This window comes from Centrocercus urophasianus, unplaced genomic scaffold (assembly GCF_019232065.1).
Source record: "Centrocercus urophasianus isolate 14NV4802_14NV808 unplaced genomic scaffold, USGS_Curo_1.0 seq_57, whole genome shotgun sequence".
NCBI classification, from domain to species: Eukaryota; Metazoa; Chordata; class Aves; order Galliformes; family Phasianidae; genus Centrocercus; species Centrocercus urophasianus.
Window position 1 is genome coordinate 101,788 of NW_024885166.1, and position 19,286 is coordinate 121,073.

The 19,286-nt window shown below is 45.4% G+C and overlaps 1 protein-coding gene across 1 annotated transcript in view; it reads right to left on the reverse strand.

Annotated features, from left to right (window-relative positions):
• Positions 1-4,259: 4,259 nt before the first annotated feature.
• The window catches only part of MAP3K3 (mitogen-activated protein kinase kinase kinase 3), a 33,115-nt gene continuing 18,088 nt past the window's right edge, over positions 4,260-19,286 (reverse strand). Inside the window, exons 10-17 of the mRNA XM_042836080.1 lie at positions 18,941-19,008; positions 18,608-18,700; positions 17,607-17,798; positions 15,593-15,741; positions 13,659-13,790; positions 12,952-13,081; positions 11,138-11,315; positions 4,260-8,764 (exon numbers count right to left, since the gene is read on the reverse strand). Coding sequence (XP_042692014.1) covers positions 8,536-8,764; positions 11,138-11,315; positions 12,952-13,081; positions 13,659-13,790; positions 15,593-15,741; positions 17,607-17,798; positions 18,608-18,700; positions 18,941-19,008 — 1,171 coding nt within the window. The 3' untranslated portion in view covers positions 4,260-8,535. The remainder of the gene's footprint in view (positions 8,765-11,137; positions 11,316-12,951; positions 13,082-13,658; positions 13,791-15,592; positions 15,742-17,606; positions 17,799-18,607; positions 18,701-18,940; positions 19,009-19,286) is intronic.

Genomic DNA, 19,286 nt, shown 5'->3' on the forward strand with positions numbered 1-19,286 from the left:
GCTCATTCGCTTCCCTTCATGCCATCGCTGTGCCCAGTCCCAGCAGGTGGGCAGGGATGGCTCCAAGCTGGGCTGGCTTCCATCAGCCCCAGCTGCTGAGCTGTGATGTTTGGATGGGGGATCCATACTAATTAATGAGCCTAACGAGACCTAATGCAGTGAACCCAGGTGGGTCTGTTTTTAGTGATTATTTACCTCCTTCCTCCACACGCGTGATCTGTAACCCTCATCTGCCCAGCAGGTCAATGGCATCACAGAAGGTGACCAGGTTGGTCAGGCACGATTTCCCCTTGCTCAATCCACAGTGATTCTGATGACCTTCCTCTTCCACTTACAAGAGATGGGTGCAGGCTGTCCACCTGTGTGACCTCAGAGGGACGGGTGACCCCCAGTGTCCCTCCCTGCTGGACATCACATCTCCCCTTGTTTGTTACGAGGTTTCCTAAAGACACGTGTGGGGATCACAGCAAGGACTGCACACACACAGCTGTGAGAGCCAGCCTCACAAAGCGCTCTGCCCTCCATCACACAGGTCTGCTGGCTCCTTACACCACAACAGAAGCCACTTCCTGCCCGGCCCTGCAAGATTCATCACAGCACAGAGTGCTGCTCTGCTGAGGGGCCCTGTGACCCCGATCAGGTTCCGGTCCTTTCCTTGGCTTAGAAAATGAAAACAGGCTCCTCGGTTTTGCTTCCTGTTTCTTGCTGGCTTCACTTCCCCATTCTCACACTGACAGGCTGCTGCTCTGTTCTGCACAGCAGGGAAATAGTATGCAAGGGATTTTAAACTAGCCTAGATGATTTTCCATTCTGAAAACTGAAAATTGGGATTTGGCCTGATGACAGAAGCAATCCCTGTTCTCTACTACTCTCCTGTACCCCCTTTTCATATGGGTGCAGCAAACTTGTTGATGCAGCAGAAATGGAAGGAACACGAAATACCAAGAGGCACAAGGTCTTCAGAGTCTATCTGTATCTTCTCTACCGCTGCTTTCTGCAGTCCCCTTTTTCTCATTCTGAGAACAGAAAGCTGACCCAGACACCACAGTTTGAGGGGGGCATGGGGGGGACACGTAGGTGAACCTGATGAGCATCAAATTCACACACAGGGAGAAATGCTTCCATCACTGCTGCATCTCCCTGGATGGACGCAGCACACAAAGCTGCTAATGGCAAACTCTGCTTCCCAGATTAACCTACCAGGCTCCGAGCACAGGAAAGCCCTGGTGGTAGAGTGCATGGGAAGATGTCTTAAACAATGCTCTGAGCTTATCTATCTGCCTGGTGTGTGTGAAGGATGTTCTGCACAAGTGACTACACACACTTTCCCAGCAAATACCAAAAGCTGCAGCAGAGCAGAACCCCCAGCTTAAAACTTCTCCAGCTGTGAGGTTTTTTTAAGGCAAAGACTGAGAAAGGGCCAAAAGCACTCCTTGCCCCTAATGTTTCTCTAAGATCCAGCTGATTTTAGGATGAGTCTCATTCCCTTTCGAATCCTCCATCCTTCTGGCTGCCAGCAGCGATCTGCTGGTGCCGGATGCTCAAGTTCCTGCGATTCGGGATGCTCAGACCCACAGCTGGCTGGAGTAAGACTTAACAGCGTAAGTACCCATGAAGAAGGGAACCACAGGAGGTTCCCAGCACACACAGCTGCCAAACACCGTCCCAGCTTTTATTGGAAGTTTCCGAGCGGCCAGGAGCCAGCCACCAGCTTGGAGAAGCGTTCCGTGCTCCCCCTGGTGCGGCTCGGCAGCACAGCGCAGCGGCACCCGCAGTTGGGATGGATGTTTCGGAGCTATTTGGGGAGGAAACCGTCCGCACTGCTGGGCTCAGAGGACAGCCCGCAGCCTTTGGGGTGGGGAGGAAGAGCTGGGGAGATGGCTGCAGCATCACAGCTACTGGGGAGGCTGCACGGAGCTCGGAAGTTGTGCTTAGATTTAGCACGATGCCACAGTGCCACCTGCATTTCCTCTCCTCCACTGCAGAGATGTGGGCCTGCACTGAAGATGCAGAACGAGCACTAGGCAGAGCTCCACACCAGCAGAACAGGGGACGGGGCAGCGAACTGTGCCAGCATTTCTTGGATCTCGTGCAATACACCCACATGGTATAAAATCCAGAAGACGTTGTTCCTAGTTAAGACTTTACGATGCTAACAGAAATAGCCACAGCAGTCTAATATAACCAGCCTCTTTGAGGATTTGAAATTACATTTGCTTCAGAACTGTGCAGCATTGGATTTAAAGAGAAAACTTACCTTGAGTCACCTTCCCTTGAGCCACGTTACAAATATAACACCATTGATGGAGGGGGGGGGAGTGGGGAAAGCAGTTGAGGTTTTTAGGTTCATTCCTTTTGTGCACTGGTCACTCCTTGTGGCAGATCATTCCCACCTCCAACCCGAGTTTGCACTTTCCTCTCCCACCCCCTGCTCCAAACCACCCAAGAAGCAGCGTGGGGAAGATGCAAGGCAGGACCACACACTGCACTCACAGAACACAGCATTTCTGTGGAGCGTGTTGCTCCTGAGAGGGCAGCCCAGGAGTGAACAGGCCATCCTGCAGCCCTGATGCATAAATCTCACGTTCATCCTTATAGCAAATGTCACAACTGATCAACAGAGCAGTTAGGAGAGGGAAAGCCTCAGCTTTGGGAAAGGCGTCCCAAAGCAACAAGTTTTCAGAGCCCGTGAGCTTCTCAACTTGGCCTGTGGCACAAGTGGGAATTTCAGGTTCTAACACAAAGAGAAGTCAGGAAGCAGCAGGAGATAGAATCATAGAATCATAGAATCACAAGGTTGGAAAAGACCTCAAAGCTCATCCAGTCCAACCGTTCACCTATTGCCAACAGCTCCCACTAAACCACATCCTTCAACACAACATCACAGACGGCGGTGCCTGGTCCCACAGGACATTTTGGCTCTGATGCAGCTTCAGTTGTCTGCTTCTCATCAGTTTTGGAAGAGCACACAAGAGGCACACATGTACTTGTTTCACGTGCAGGGGTTCCTATTGCATCAGCCTGTTAACCCATTTATTCTTAGTTGTTCACATTTAACATTAACAAATATTTCTGTGTTTGGTGGACATAGAAACAAACTATGACCTGGGAAAGGGAGACTGCAGGGAAAGTCGTGGCTCTGGCCCAGCATCTCAAGGGCCCACAGTGGCATTGAATCCACTGCTCAAGTGACAATGGCACTCAAGCCTAGCTCATAAACACAGAACAGTACCAGGAAAAAATGAGTATCTGAGCAAGCACTGCAGACTGACTTTACAGGAACGCTATTTCTGTCCTTTCCTAAGATAGCATGCTGGAAAAAAAATAAAGCCTGAAAATATTTGGAAGTGTGGGCACCCATTCCCTCACTACTTCAGGACAGCTAGGCTTACCCTGCCCAAATCCTCTGCACACTCCATGCAAGAGCTCCCTTTTGCTGGACGGCATCAATTCTGGCAGCAGAGCTCGTGGTGTCTCACATTTACCTGAAGCCCACTGGCTTTACTTCTCCACGTCCTTGCTTTATAAAATGACCCAACAACAAAGCCAAGGGAGAAACAATTCAGGAACAGCTTCCAGAATATTTGGAATAAATGCTTTCAAGCAGGCTGAGCTTCACAAGTTGGAGCTGCAGTTATTCACTTAGCAACCTCTCTGGGGTTCCCACGAGCTCCCAGCTGAAGCAAAGCATCCCAGCCAGGGCAAACACCATCATGCAAACCATCTCCTCGTGGTCTTGCTGCCCTTTTGCCTGATGACAATCCAACTCTGTAGGCACTGGTGAATGAGGACCATTTACAGACCCACGTCTGGACTAAAGAACTCACTCACAAAGCACGATCCAAAGCTCAGCTTCTGCTCTCCATCCGCAGACTCTCCACGTGCAGAGCCAACGGAGCAGCCCAGCTCCCCTCCTGCAAGGTGAAATGAAGACACCGCTATTTTTACACTCTAACAACAACAGCAGTGAAAAAAAAATATCTGGACAGAGCCATTCTACCTCTTGGAAGAGTGAGAATGGATGGAGGTGACCTTCCCCAGAGGCAGCGCTGTAGAGGACACACTCACCTGATCCAAGGAGCAATGCTTCCCAAATAGGACACTTCTCCACCTGTCCCAAACAATGCATCCCTGAGAGCACAGAATTCATCCTTCAGTTAAGGTCCTTGGTTAAAACTAGCTGTCCCATCTACTTATCCAGAAGCACTGCTTGCATAGGAAGTAACGGACGCTGCACTGCAAACAGCCACCGAAAAGGCTTTCATATAAATGATAATTTTATTGTAAATAAAACGATACATTGGCCTGGCTTTGCACTGCAAGCCCCCGGTCGGTACATATAGATACTGGTTCAAGGTCTTCTGCACAATCCAGGTTACAGCAACTTCTGCCTGCTCTGCACAGCTGATGTCAGGCAGGCACTGATGGGCAACTGTGTCCTTTTCCACATTTCAAAACCACCTTTAGGCCTTTCCTAGCTGGGGAATTCAGAGCTGCTGGTCAATTTGCTCCTGAATAAGGTTGAAAGACATGAAGCCCAAATATCATTAACCCACAGAACACTGAATGCTCCCAGCTCCACAGGCATACAGGTGACAGGACAGCAGATATTCAAATACATAAAATCTTTCCACCCAGCAGTATTAAGCTAAGCACCAGTCATGGGGATCTGATCCAGTCCTTTCCCTGTAGAGCTTTAAATATCTGAGCTTTGCCCACACTTGCCCAGCTTTCACAGATTATCTCTGCTCTCTTGGCACTTGGAAATACCCACTCACCTGAGCGGGTACCAACGTCCCTCTGGGTCAGTTTGTTTTGGTAATTAATGGCAAAGGGAAATCTTTGGAGTATCTCCAAGTCCTGTGGAATATTACTCCAAAAATGTGAAAATTGCTGCAATGTGCAGCAATCGGAATAGGCAAATATTAGATTTTACTGGAGAAGAAGCCAGTAACCTGGAATGCACAGAATCGTCACGCCAAGACCAAAATGCCAACAGTTTGCTTCCTGACAAGCTCACAGTTTGCCAAATCCTCTGTTCCCAAAGCTCCTCTCTGATGGGAACCTCCAACATTTTCCTGCTCGAAGTTTCGGCTGTTCCAGGATAGCAGCACTCTGATAAAATACATTTGGTAAAAAAAAATATGAATCTCCTCCACTTGTGCAGCACCTCCCATCAGTGCGAAGCACTCGCTCCATCTCCCTCCCAGGCAGGAACAGCTGAAAACACAAAGCGACTTTGGAATGGACGCAGCATTTTGCTGTTAGCCTGGCCACCCTCCTCTGAACAAGTTTATTCCCATTTTCTCCCAATTCTGCCAGGATCAAGAGGCCAGATGTAACTCAATTCAGGGCTGTCATTACATTTACGTCCACTTGCATTTTTTTTGCTCTCAGGGCTGCGCAAAGAGACTGCAGGACAGATGCCAGCCTCAAGGTTATTCAGTGCAGCAGTGGACATCAGAATCCAGATCTCCCCATAATCAAGGTGGCTGTGAGGAAACAAAGAAGGCATTTTGGCTTGGCTCTACTCGTTATAAACCATCAGCGAATTCTCTGCAAAACCAGCTGCTTTTTTTTCCTTTTTAAATTCATAAAGGCGTCAAATTTATTTCCCATCCTCCCCCCAACCCCATAACAGTCGAGTCGATATATATAAAAATCACCAAATATGATCTTTTACGATATAAATTAAAAAAAAAAAAAAAAAAAAAAAGTATGAGGCATCACCGTTTACATGATGTAAAAAGAGCTAAAAAAGAGCGATATAAACTACATTCATAAAAGTGCATCTCCAAACACACAAGTAATGCTTTGGCTTGTTCCTGTGCCGAACGGGTGGCATTGGGTCAGGGACTGGAATACAAGAAGTCCAAGCTGGCACCCCATGTTCTCTGTCGCTGTACGATTGCTATTGGCTTTCATTAATACAGACTGGAATACAAGTGTATACACGGAGTAGGCACATTTCAGCAGAGGTGGTGGGAAGGACCAGAAGCTCTGGCAGGGAAAGGACTGAGCCCATCAGTCCGTGATGCTCTTTGCTTTGCTCTGGAACAGCCTTCCATGATGCGTATGAGGTAAAAGCCACAACAGATCCTGAGGATTTCGCTGCTTTGAAATATTAAAAGTGACACCATTTCCTCATGCCCTATTCTCCCAAATCACAATGTGTGGGACAGCAAGGAAAGACCACGGAAGGAGGTCTCTGTTTGGTGAGGACAAGCCAAGGGAAGAGAGAAGCCTATGTGGAAAGGATCGACATTGCTCCTGTGCATCTGCAGGTTCAAGGGGGGTAATTAAAGATTCCAATCTTTGGTATATTTGTAGTTGCAAGGCTTGAAGAGTGCTACCGGGCCGCATAGGACTGCTGACCACTCCTGTCAAGGCTGCAGGAAGGCCTTGGCATCCCTCTGAAGCCATTTACACTGCAGCCAAGTGGTGTCAGATGCTCCCCAGAACAGAACAGCAGCGTCATGCCCTCACTTCCCTCTGGTGCAAGCAATAGTGAAGTGCAGGCCGAAAGACAGGCCACGTGTTGGACAATTTGGAGTCAAGTTCCAGGCTCTAAGGAGATCAATAGAAGTGCTCTCACTCAATAAATTACAGAACAAGGGCTTTCATGAGAATAAAATCCCCCTAAGTGCCTGAAACTGAAACAGTGCATCCTTGTAGCAGTGCAGGAGAGCCCGAAAGTGAAACCAACACTAACTTGCTTCCACCCATTACATATTGCTCTGAGTTTGGCACAGAAAAAAAACAAGATTGTTAAATCTTTTCCAGGCTTTTTTTTTTCTTCTTTTTTTTTTTCCCCTCTTCTAATTCAATATCCTATTATTCGTGGTGTGTTCAAGGATCCTAAGCTCACATTAAAACTTGCTTTATCCTGTCAAGAGCTTAACATGAATTCTTGTTAATTTTGCTGCATCATGAAGCAACTTTCAAGGATTTTTGGGGGAAGAGAAAAGCATGTGGGCCCTTTGGAAAATGGTTTCCAATACAAGAGAACACCTTTAGTGTTGCTCTATGAAGCAATACTTCAGCTAGTAATTTGCTTGCTTCTCTTAGTTTTATTTCATGCAGGACACTTTTAATTAACACAGGAACCCCCAGCACTTAAAAGCTGCTGCTCTCCTGTGTGAAATAAGGACCACTGGTGTCCCAATGCAGGATTTGAGGGCAGTAAGCCATCAGGAACTCTGTTACCAGAGGTGTGCTACACACAAATGCAGAATGGCTTGGATGTATCCGTTTGTAATATGCCTGTATGGGGATCTCTGTAACTCTCCTCTTGGTCAGATAGTTTCAGACATCTGCTAGCATTACAAGTGTTCTCCTTGTTCCACTGACTTAATCTGTACAAAAGCTTATTTAAATGGGGTCAAAACATTTTATGGGAACCTTAAAATGAACACCTGCATGCATATAGAACACAATGCACACCGTGAGGGGATGAGCTTGACTCTGACTTAATGTGCACAAGTAAAATTGCTGTCCAGCAAATTCTCCATGTGAAAAAAGGCAATCCATTTCCTTAATTTTCCACTAGGCTGGGCCACCAAAGGAACACCTAAGCTTTTCCTGAAGTAAATTCCCAGGCACCAGGTTAACTATCTTTGGTTTAAGGGATAGTAAAAATGTTACCAGCCAAAATATTGGTGCAACAAAAAGCTGTTCTGCACGACTCCCTTCCAGCAGGGCTTTCTTCAGACCCAGCAGCCTCAGGGAGATGAACCAGGAGCACAAACGAACCAACACTGCTTTAATGCTAGGACAGATCAAGCCTTGGAAATCAAGCTCTGGACTTTCCAATGTTGGTGGGAGAGCCCTTTTCTCAGGCTCTAGAGTGATTGCATTCTGCTGCAACATTTCTGATTATCCTGACATTTAGCTAGAAAGACCTCCCTCGCCCCCACCCCCAAATCCATGGTTTCATTATAAAATAACACTATTCACATACTTTTGAATCAATATTTTCTGAACACCTTCAGATGCTGAATACTTAAGAAGAAAAATATATAATATAGCGAGCGCATGCTCAATGACACATGGCTTTTTGCTGGATTCATGTACTCCAGATATCTCTAAAGCCCTAGAAGTCTGGAAAACAGTGACCCACACGAGTAACCACTTGTAGAAAGCTGATCTTGAAAGCTGTAGCACGTTTCTGTTATGGAGAGGGTAGCTCTTCCAGTTCCCACACCGGTTCAGATTTCTTCCAGGTTCAACCAGCGAGACACTTCTTACATTCCCACTCTTGGGCCCGCAGAAAACACGCAGCCAGCTACAATTTCACATCAAGGTAACTAGGGCAAAACGCAGCTCTGTTTGGACAGCTGTCGGTAGAATAAACATTAGTCCAGCAAACAAAGGTATCAGGCACAAGGGCAGACCCTAGGTTCCTTGGTATAACTTCCCCAAAGGACTAGGACAGCTGAGTTGGCATTTTGAAGACGCAGCACCACAATGGGCAGTTGCAACTACACCAGATGGAGCACTGAGAGCCCAGCAGGAGCCGCTAGCAAGGGAGGTAATTCAGTACTGGAGCTGTGCAAACTGATGTCTGAGCAGCTCTTCAGCAGAGGGTCTGTGCCTGGCTTCCACAAAGATTCGCTTTAGGAAGTCCCGGCAATGTTCTGATATGTGGGAAGGGAGCTGGGGGTTGGTTGGCTGGGTGGCAATTTTGAAAATGGCTGCCATGGCTTCGTACTCTGCCCAGGGTGGTTTCTCTGTCAGCATTTCCACAACAGTACAACCGAGGCTCCTGGAAAAGCAGATGGGAAAAAAGAAGTGAGAACCGACTCATACAGTAAAGCGCAGTGTTCAGAGAGGACTTCCAGGCAGCCAGCATCAAGGTACAGCTCTGCTCTGAAATAAAATGGCTTTGTGCTCAGCGAGTGCCATGTGTGCATAGATTCTGAGCCAGATCTGCCAACTTTGCTGCCTTTACTACTGTCAAGCTAGCAATAAAGTGCTGAGACAGGGAGGCTGGTTTCCACTGTGGTTCTCTGTGAAATGCCATCTGTCCAGCTCTCCTTTGCTCACACTCCACTCTCAGTAAGCAGTTGTACTAACAGTAAGGGTGCACACGAGAGGCCCCTAAAGGTGCTGCTGGACCTCAATGGTATTTCAGGAGCTGCTCGTGCTGCTGCCTGAAAAGCACTTGCTGGGTTGCAAGGTAGAAAATGTACTTTTGAACTGAATAAAGTCCACCTTTATGAATGAAACAGAGCTGGTTGGCCCCACAGAGCCATTTCAGCAAAATCCCTTTCCATTGCATTGTCTCAGAACATCCAGGTGAGAAAGCTGCCATCTCCACAAGGAATCAAGCATCCTAGACAGGCAAAAATTGACTGCTGTAAACCCAGAAGGCAGCAGGTTAAAAATGTCAGCAGAGCAGCTGCACCACCGTGTGAAGGCAAAACTCCTAGTGAAGTTAGTGGGGCTCTGCAGGGTAACACAAGGCAAAAATGTGACTGTGAGGATGGACGTGGCTGGGCCACCTTTCTGCAGCAAGTGTGACACCAATGCTTTCACAAGAAAGATGGGTTTCTGTAGTACAACAGTGACCGTATTTTGCTCAAAAAGGATTACCTGCTTCCTCAAGGCCACAGATTAAGCAAAGGCAGATAGTGAACTTGAACACCCACTTCTGTGTTCTGTTCACATCGCTCCATTAAATAAGCAGGATTGCTGCTTCTGCCTTTAAACTAAACCCTCTTTTGAAGTGAAATACAAAGAAAAGACATTTTCAGAGGCAGACTTGCATCACTTGCCAAGACAAGAGAGGAAAGGAATTAAATCCAATGAATATGCAAGAAATGACTTTTTGACAACATTTAAAATCCAACGTGAAATTTTTACACTGATTTCCAGCCATTTAAGACTTACTAGAAGAGAGTACAGAAAATGCAAACCATGTGTGCTGAAGTGCTGGGGGTTTGCACAAGAGCAGGCAGGGATATATTATTGTTTAGACTGATTTATACCGTTTAAGCAGATCCGGTTTCTTTAAGATATTCAGCAAACAGCAGGAATGTTTCTCATGTCAAGTCACTCCAGCAATAACAAATAGCTCACATATTCTGCTGTTTAGGAAAAAGAAAATTGGAGAGGGGCCTGCAGCAGTGGCGGGAAGCCAGGTGGCTGGATTTGTTACGTCTTTGAGCCTCCCGGCCGTACGCTTCCAGCCTGGGACTAAAACTGCACTGGAAAATTCTGACCCCCCCCTCTCCCCCAAATAATTATTGGGATTGTAGGAACTGGAGCCCAGCCAACGGCAGCATCTCTTTGATGGGAATGGACTGTCAGCACCAAAAGGAAATCCACAACTCCCTCAATCCAGGGGGAAGGGCACGTATTCCATTCTCTCCCAAAGAATCCCAACTGGGAGACTCTGAAGAGCTTAACTCTTTGCATACAAGTTAACTTCCAGCTATGCTTCCATTCACTGACTGTATGGGAAACAGGACAGGCCTTGCTTGACTGTGGAGACACAAACATACTTTATGCTGCTGTCGTTTAGCTTGGTTTTATAACCTTACCTTCCTGAGGCCTCCAAAACTAACATTTTGACACAGGACCATTTTGCTTTTTCCTTTCGGTAGAGGATATTTCCTGGCTATGCCAATAATAGCAGGGCTACAGTTTCCATTCACGCATACTTTAGATCACCTCTGATCTGGCCCCTATCTTGTGTGTTATTCCAGGTTTGGGCATCTTTCCTTTCAGGCTTTGTCAACATACTCAAATTCTATTCCTTTCATTTCCAGTGTTATAAGCATACCTCTCATTTTACAACAAAATGAATGGACTCTCCCCAGACAATCTTCAGTCTCTTATCAACATAAAGGACATAAGAAGGGTGGAAACCTCACGCCAGAAAGTCAGAGAATTAGCTATCAGCTTGAGGGAGGAATGAATGGAAAATTTTACCTGCACATTAAATGAGCAGTAGTGTATTGACATGGCAAAGTCTGCAGTGGGTCTAGCCTTAAGTTCAAGCCAACTGCTCCAGTTCACCTTAAACTGCTCTCACTTTTGATCCAGACAAAATCTGAATTTGGATATAGTTAACAGAATGCAAGCGTCCAGAAAAGTTGTAAATGGATCCATGGGCAGAAAGTTAAACCCTCACCATACGTCTGCTTTTCTTCCATAGCCCTCTCCGCTGATCACCTCTGGGCTCATCCAATATGGAGTGCCAGTGACAGAGCGGATGCCTGTTCCAGACATACAGATTGTCTGCAGCCGTTTGCTGGCCCCAAAGTCCCCAAGCTTCACATTCCCAGCAGAGTCACGGAGAATATTGGCTCCTGGACAAGAAGGAAAAAAAGAAAAAGAATAGAGACAGCTGTTTTCATGCAATCCAGCTGTTGGATCTGCAGCCTACAGAGTTGATATCTAACCCAGAAATACCCAGGCTCATGCTAAGGCTTTCTCCCTGTTAAGCCCCAGGTGACCTGCTAAACATCATTTATTTCAGGCTGTAGACAAGCCAACTGTTAATGGCTGCAAATGGGAAAAACTTCAGGGGAAAAACATAAGGAAGTGAAGGGGGAGGGGAAATGAGAGCTGAGTCAGCACTGTCATTGTTACACTGCCTGTAAACAGTTCAGACAAACTATAGAGGGCCCCTAGGCCAATGGCTTAGATAGTACATAGCTGTGTAGAAAAGGATTTCATTTGGATACTGCTTTGATGAATATACCCAGCTGACCAGAAAGCAATGCTTAGCAGATGTATCTAATTAAACCACTTTGAACTCCTACAATAAACAAGTCAATCTTCACTTTACTTGGTCAGAGGTCCTGAACATGAAACGCAGAGGGAAAAAAAAGCAAACTAAGAGGATACCTTACGTGTGGATACAAGCTAAGGCTTAGAGACATACACACAACAAACCTTCCTTCAAAGCTGCGATAGGATCAAGAACTCTTTTTTGCCATTATCTGGTATATGCCTATGTGAACTCGTCTGCTCTCCAGTAAAATTTGTGTTCTGAGATGGCTTTGCCACTTCACTTTCCCACTGGGAGAGCTGAATTCAGAATAACAACACTTTCCATCCTGCACCCTGGAGACAAATTAACAGTTTGCTTTAGAAGATAGGTGTAGACTAGTGAATAATCCATTGGTAGAAAATCATTTGGTATAGAACACCGTGTGAGCAGTATACAAGGTGTTATTCATGAATCAGCAGCTCATTTCCCTTTGCCAGCCCTAGAGGGAAGGCAATGAAGATTTATAGGCAGGAACAAGAAGATATTTTTCTTGCAGCAAGCAATGCTTCTGTCCCCCCAGAGCACAGAAAAAAAATTGTGTGGTGTGTGCCACAAGTGTTGACATTAACTCTTAAGGAGACTGCCTGGCTCCATCAGGTTATACTGGGAAGAGGAAGACTAAATTCTAATCACACAAGCTCTACAAGGAAGGTTACAGAGGTCTCTTAGACAGAGCAGGTCACAAGAGCCTGAGGTAAGCAAGACTGACAAGGGAAGGCATAGGGCTCTTGCAGCAATTGTATGTTTATCAGCTGAGAAACAGTACTTTGGTCAGAAAGGAAATTAGAAGAGAATCCACAAGGAAACAAACGTGTTAAGAGGGCAGTGAAAGTTAGGAGGCAACTTAACCTCATTTTGCTGAGGAGACAGAGAAAGAGGAGGAGTTGCAGCTGAGCAGTCCTAAGAACGAATTAAAGGCTCCTAGTCTTCCTTACTATAAACACCAACTGCCCTGCTCTCAGGCTCTGTGCAGGAAATATCCCAACTTCCCCCTCACCCAGCCCACAACACCCCCTTCCCTAAGGCCTGGTCAGGACACAAGACAAATGGATACTGATACAAAGCAACGTTCAGAAGCCCCAACGAGGATAACGAATCCTTAACATTTGGTTTCTTTTTCTGAGTTCCTTTAGCACGTGGCGTATCCATAAATCACCAGCTGATCTCACCCTTTATGTCCCTATGCACAATCATGTTGCTGTGAAGGTATGAGACTCCCTCGAGAATCTGGCGAGTGTATTTCCGAGTTACATTTTCTGTGAGAGCACCATATGCCTTCAGCTGGTCCTTCACTGACCCCTGTGCCAAAACCAAGCAGAACAGACTGGTAAAGAAAAAACATACCACAAATCTTGCAGTCTCCATTCAATTCCCAGAGCTGAGACCATGTTATCTACCCAACCAGCACATGAAGGAATTCTGGCCCCTTCTAAAGCCTTTTTTTGTGAGGCTCTCAGAACCTCTTGCTCTGTGAAACCCCTTTTGAGAAAAGCAAGGACGTTACAGCAAAAATATCTTGAGGAGTGTGTGTGCTTTCTGCATCCCTTCGCTGTGTTGGTACAAATGTCTGTGGATACAAGCAACAAATCAGTTCAGCAGACAGATCCAGGTTGAAGGTTTCCCTTTTGCAGGGTCAGTTTTATGCTAGTTTGCTGCAGTGCATGATTTTGCTAATTCAGTTAGCCCAATTTACAAGTTGGCTCAAGTTCTTTCAATTACTTTGGCAGAACGAATTTACACTGGAGGGACAGAACTGGCTTTAGTGATTGACAAAGAGAATGTATTCCAAGTACAAGACACACTGGATCACACAGTTGAAGCAAAACTTTCGTCCTGACCAACAAAATCACTCATCTGCCTTTGTGTCAGCTCTCACCCCTGGCATGTACTCCATGAAGATGGTCAAGGTCTTCTCTGCTCGATCCCGCAGGCATCCATAATACTGCACAATACGTTCGTGCTGGAGGTTCTTCAGCAGCTGAATTTCACACTCCAGGGCACTCACTTCCTACGGACGTTGGAGGAGAAAATAAGATTCCAGCCCCAGGAAATATTTCATCTCAATAAATCCATCCACGTCACTGGCAGGATGAGACCACTGCTACAGTGATGCAGCCTATTGCATGACATTGGCTCACCTAGCTCATGGGAAAGGCAAACAATACCAGTGCTTCATGTTAACCTTTGCTGTATAATAAGCTGGTAATAGTGGTGCAGAAATAGAACAGAGGCAGTATCATCTTTGAATTTACTACCAGAAAAAAACCTTTCTTTGTTGTCTTGAATCTGTCAGCTGTGTACTGAATGGCTTTAGGCAAGGTGACAGAAAGCATTCTTCAGGGACAGTACAGAAACAACCTCAGTCCTCAGCACTAAGCTGATGGCAGCGAGCTCTGATTTCAGCTATGAAAAAGGTCTAAATAGATCATTACAGAATGGACAGGAATCTTTCTGTATGAACCTGAACCCATGAGATACCTAGAATATGGCTGCTAAGAGCTCCTAACTTCTTTTCTCACCTAGTCCTGCACTGATTCATGCTGATGATTTTATTTGGATCAACCTTAGAAACTGCTTCCCCTCTTATTTACTTCAAAGAATCTGCAGGCATGCACATGAAACTAATTCTCTGCTCTATTCTTGCCACAGACAACAGGGTATCATAGTGCAAAGGCAAAAAGGCTATCCAACAATTTCAGACTGAATCAGAAATGTTTGTTGCCCAGGAAAAGTATCAGGTTCGTGCTGAATCCAAGGAATGAGCAGGCTGTACATCAAAGGTGCTGGAGAAGGAGGATTTATGGAAAAAGGAATGATGGCTTTCCCCAAATTAGTCCCACTTAACTCTCTCCAGCCCTGTGTCACTAAAAGCTGCCAGAATTGCTTCTCTCACCTCAGGAGAGAATACAGCTCTTCAAGAGCATGGAGCTGGCTGCAAGTAGCTTAATGGGACCAACTGATAGTTTGAAGTCTGGAGTTTCAGTGCCTTCAAAGTATGTCCCAGCCTGTTCTCCCTTGGCTCAGATTTACTGACAGATTTACAGCAGAGACATGTATAACTTACACTGCATCAACTGAGGCCTTCTCTTGGCACCAATATTCCACACGAAACCAGAATAATTAAATCTTCATGGATTAGTTCTTTCGACTCAGAGTGGATTTGTTTAACACAGGGAAACAGGGTATGTTGTTCAAACACTACAGGAGAACCCAACAGCCAACTCATTTGTATTCACTGTGCAAAAGCTGTTTGCTAGTGTATAATTTCAAGGTGCCCTTTCCCATCTCCACTGTTTCTACAGCATTGTCATATTATGTTCCTATTAGCTTACAGTTCAGTTTATTTTGAGGATAAGGAGAACTCAGTAGTGGAAACAGGCAGCTCGTAATTAGTACAACTGATGCAGGGACTAGCATATAAGCTAGGAAATGGGTTTTCTAAGCACACACACCTTTGTCATTTAAAAAAGAGAAAAATCCTACTCTTTCTGGATTTACTTTCAATCACACTCCATGTCTAACCAGGAACATAGGGCAGTCTAGTATTCCTCAAGTAACCTGGCATCAAACCAAAAAGCTGTGAACAGAGAGCCAAAAGCGAAGCCAGAAAATGGATTTTAGTTGCAAGCTCAAGTTAATAATACGGAAAAGTAATTTTTAAATGACTCCTATTCCTCTCCACGTGACTTGAAACACTTGCACAAACTGAATAGTGATGCCAGCTTTCGAGGACAGACAGATACAGGCACAAAGTCTGTTTACAAATTACAAAGTCTGCAAGTAAAGTTTAGCAGCTGCAAAGAGAATTACCTTGCTCGTTTCAGGACTCTCTGGGTCAAACTGGACCTGCTTAGCTGCCAGCTCTCTGCCCGTGTCCACATCATAGCACAGATACACACGACCAAAGGCTCCCTGGCCCAGCAGTTTTCCTCGTCGCCAATTTATCGGAGCGCTTGGAGCTGAAAAGGAGCAGAAGTAACAGTTCTTCTTTTTGGCTGTGCTGTTTGAAGACAGCGGTGAGCTTTTCAAAGATCAATTCCCACTGTAGAGAGCTTGAAGTGCGTACTTTGCAGATGAAGAAGTGGACATAAAAGGGACTCTCCCAGGATCAGAGTGGCAGAACTCCAAACTCAGATCCCCAGGCCCTCCGTGTCCCATTAAAAAGAAATGGTGAAACATTTTATAGAAACACATTACACACCATTTTATGTTATTCCCTAAATGGGCATGAATATGAAATTTCATTCCACCAGCAGGGTGGATTCTACAACATCACAATCTTAAGAGATGGAGCAGCAATTAAACACGACCTTCTGACACCTGATCTGTAGTTACTGCATGCATTAGATGAGAAGAACTGGATCAGCCTTGTCCCATCAATTCCATCCAGCTAAGAATGGCTGTTAAGCTTCTGGGACAACTTGAAGGACATCCTTTACGAGTACCTGGCCAATTATTGCTTAGTCTGAGGTCCCTTCTCCTGCATGAAGGATTTTATTGCAAGGCTATCTCTAGAGCAGAAAAATTACAAGTCATAATTCTCCACAAAATCTGGTATGGTAGGAACCAGAACGTGAGGACAGTGCAGGTACCTTCATCACCAGCTGAACAATTAAGACTAAACAATACACAAGAGAACCACCTAAAGCAGCCACCTCCAGCACCCCCAGCAGGAGGCTGTCAGCAGGGAATTATCAGCCCTTGCTCTGCTGTGCTGCCCAGCTTATTGTACAGGTGGCAGTCTCCTGACCCAGAAAGCCTTGAGCCCAGTTTTCCAGACTGCTCTTGATAACAAAGCATATTATTCAAAGGCCACTGCTGTAACTAACACTGAAAATGGCACTACCAGACACATGCAGTGCAATGCATCCAATTATTTTGTATATAACAAGAAATTGTAAAAACTAAAAACAGGAACCAGCCATCTGGATGGTGAGGCAACGCAGAAGAGCTCAGAGATTAGCTCTGCCATGTCTAATTTAATCAGATTTACTGCCAATCAGTGTTTTAGTGTGTTGCTTATTCTGCTGGCTTTATGTCTTTATTTTGATCTTTAAATTACTGTACGGAATGGCTCAAGTTCATTAGTAATGACTTATGCCCTATTTCTTTCTTTTATTATTATTTTTTAATAACTTAAAGATCCCCAAACAGCAACTTAGGCATGTTATTAACATAGAAGCAAATCTTTTTACCAAGGAGCGAGTGAAATAAATACAGTCCTTAACTAGTAAAGTAACTGCAATATGCAATCTTGACTATAAATGTTAATGTATTCACAAAATAAGTTTGTCTGGCAGTTTTAAGAATCCCATATGCCATCTAGATCAATCAACTTACACCTTTTTATCTCCTAGCTGAATTTCCAGTGTTTTCTAGAGGAGAGGCCAGTTCCCAGTGCAAGACTACATATTCTTACCTGACAACTATTTCAAGCACAATCAACTCCCAAAATCTTTCTTACACGCTCACATTACTGTGAGCTGTAATACGATTTGTTAAATCTTACAACCAAAGTAGGAAGTAGCAGAAAACAGCTTGGTTACACAGATCTAGACAAGCTTCAATAGCAGTACTTGCCTTCCTGGACATTGCTAGACCAAGGATTACCACCAGCTTCTAAACGAACTCAACTGAGGAAAAAAATAAAAGACCTCTCAAAAGTGAGTCAGACTGGTCTTAAAACAGAGCCACACGACTGTGTGGTTTGGAATGGCTTCTTAAAAATCCAGCTACGATCAAATTGGATCTGGAGTTAATCTCTAGCAGACTTTCTTGCCCGTAGGCCCAGCAGCCTTCCTCCAGCATCAAGGTGATCACTTACATTTAGTGGGAATGTTCCTCTCCTGCACAGCAAGGGCATTTTCACTGTCAGCACTCCGCAGGCGCCCCCGGGAGTCCAGGTACTGCAATGCCAGGCCCAGGTTTTCCCCATTGGTGCTTAAGGAACGACTTGAAGGTACCAGAGTGAAAAGATTCCCTTGGTGACGCCGTATCCGGGGAAACGTCCGCCGACCTGGAGAAGAACAGTAACATCTCTAAATGACATCCTTACAACTGGATAGCAATGGCCAGAAGGTAAGCAGTGAAGAGAAGTAATAGAAAAAAAAGTTTTGTTCTTTTCCCATGAAGTAGAATCTACTGCTGATCAGACAGCACACATAAATCTAATGGATCTGATGTTCAGCACTGCTTTGGACCACTCCCCCAAAGCAGAAGGGAGATGTTTTGTAATGCACTCAGTGCAGTACTGCTTCCAAGCAGCCTTACATGTCAACCTAAACAGAACTTGCCTTCCACAGCAAAAATCTGGTCTACAAGCTACCATACAAACACCAAGGTTTGCTAACAACCACACAAACAGAATGACTTTCTAGACAAGATACCTGGACTTGCAAATAAAAAACGCAGACAAAGATTGTGAGAACTTGTGCTCCTTATAGAACCTGGAGAAATTAATTTCCATAAAGCCAATTAGCAGAGACGTGACTCTACAATGCTGGTATCTTCATTTTAAAGACTCAGAAGCACATGTGCATTGTGAACTAGGAAGCATGATGAATCCCTGAGGTAGGAATACACTGGAGCACTGCTCAACCCCACCACTCACTGATCAGCCTGGGTGCCTGCAGTAAGCCCAGAGTAAACAAAGAAATCTTCCCTTTGAAAAGGTGGCACTGTGCATGGTTGCAATAACTCCAGCACTACCTGCAAGGCCCAGGGCACTCCAAGGCTCTTCAGCTAGGTGTTGTGCTTGTCCCTGGAGGCTGCCATTGCTCCAGTTTCTTTTTCAAGACTGGAAAAGAAGGCCTGAAAACAACTCACCGTCATTGTAGTCCTTGTGCTGCATGGAGACGTTGTAGCGCCGCGGGTAGGTGCCACCTTTCCCAGCTTTGTCATAGATCTGATTCTCACGGTCTGAAAGTCGATGCAAAAAGAGGAGTGAGGCTCTTCCAAAAAGAACCCGTTTTCTAAGGACAGAATTTTCCTGTGGCAGCAGAATTTTTAGGAAGGTGTAAGAAACAAATGAGCTCCGAGTTTTTTAATCAACGCATCCCCCGGTCTTCCATTTTTATCATTGCAGCAAACTTGGAGGCTAGCCAGCAGACAGCAGAACGTGTCTGGATCAAGTGCTCTTCATACTGGACACTGACATACCTGAGAACTCCTGTCTATTATCAGGAAAGCTTTGTGCCCTTGACATCCGTGACTTCCGAAATGAGGGACTATTAAAGAAAGAAGGCAAGAGTAAGTTTTGCTAGCTACTGCAGAGAAACCTGCAAGGACTTGAAAACACAAGCTAATACATTTGCACATCGGTAGCACTGATTCTCACATCAGAGTCCTTGCAATAATTTCATGTTAAAACAAAATCAGGCTGAGCCCCTGACTGTTTCCCAATGTGGGAAGTCATCCTTTCTGTTCAATCTGTGCCACTTTATCAGTGGTTCTCTGCCTGTGGTTTGAGACCCAGTGCTTTTTTCTGCAGCCATGCAACATGGAA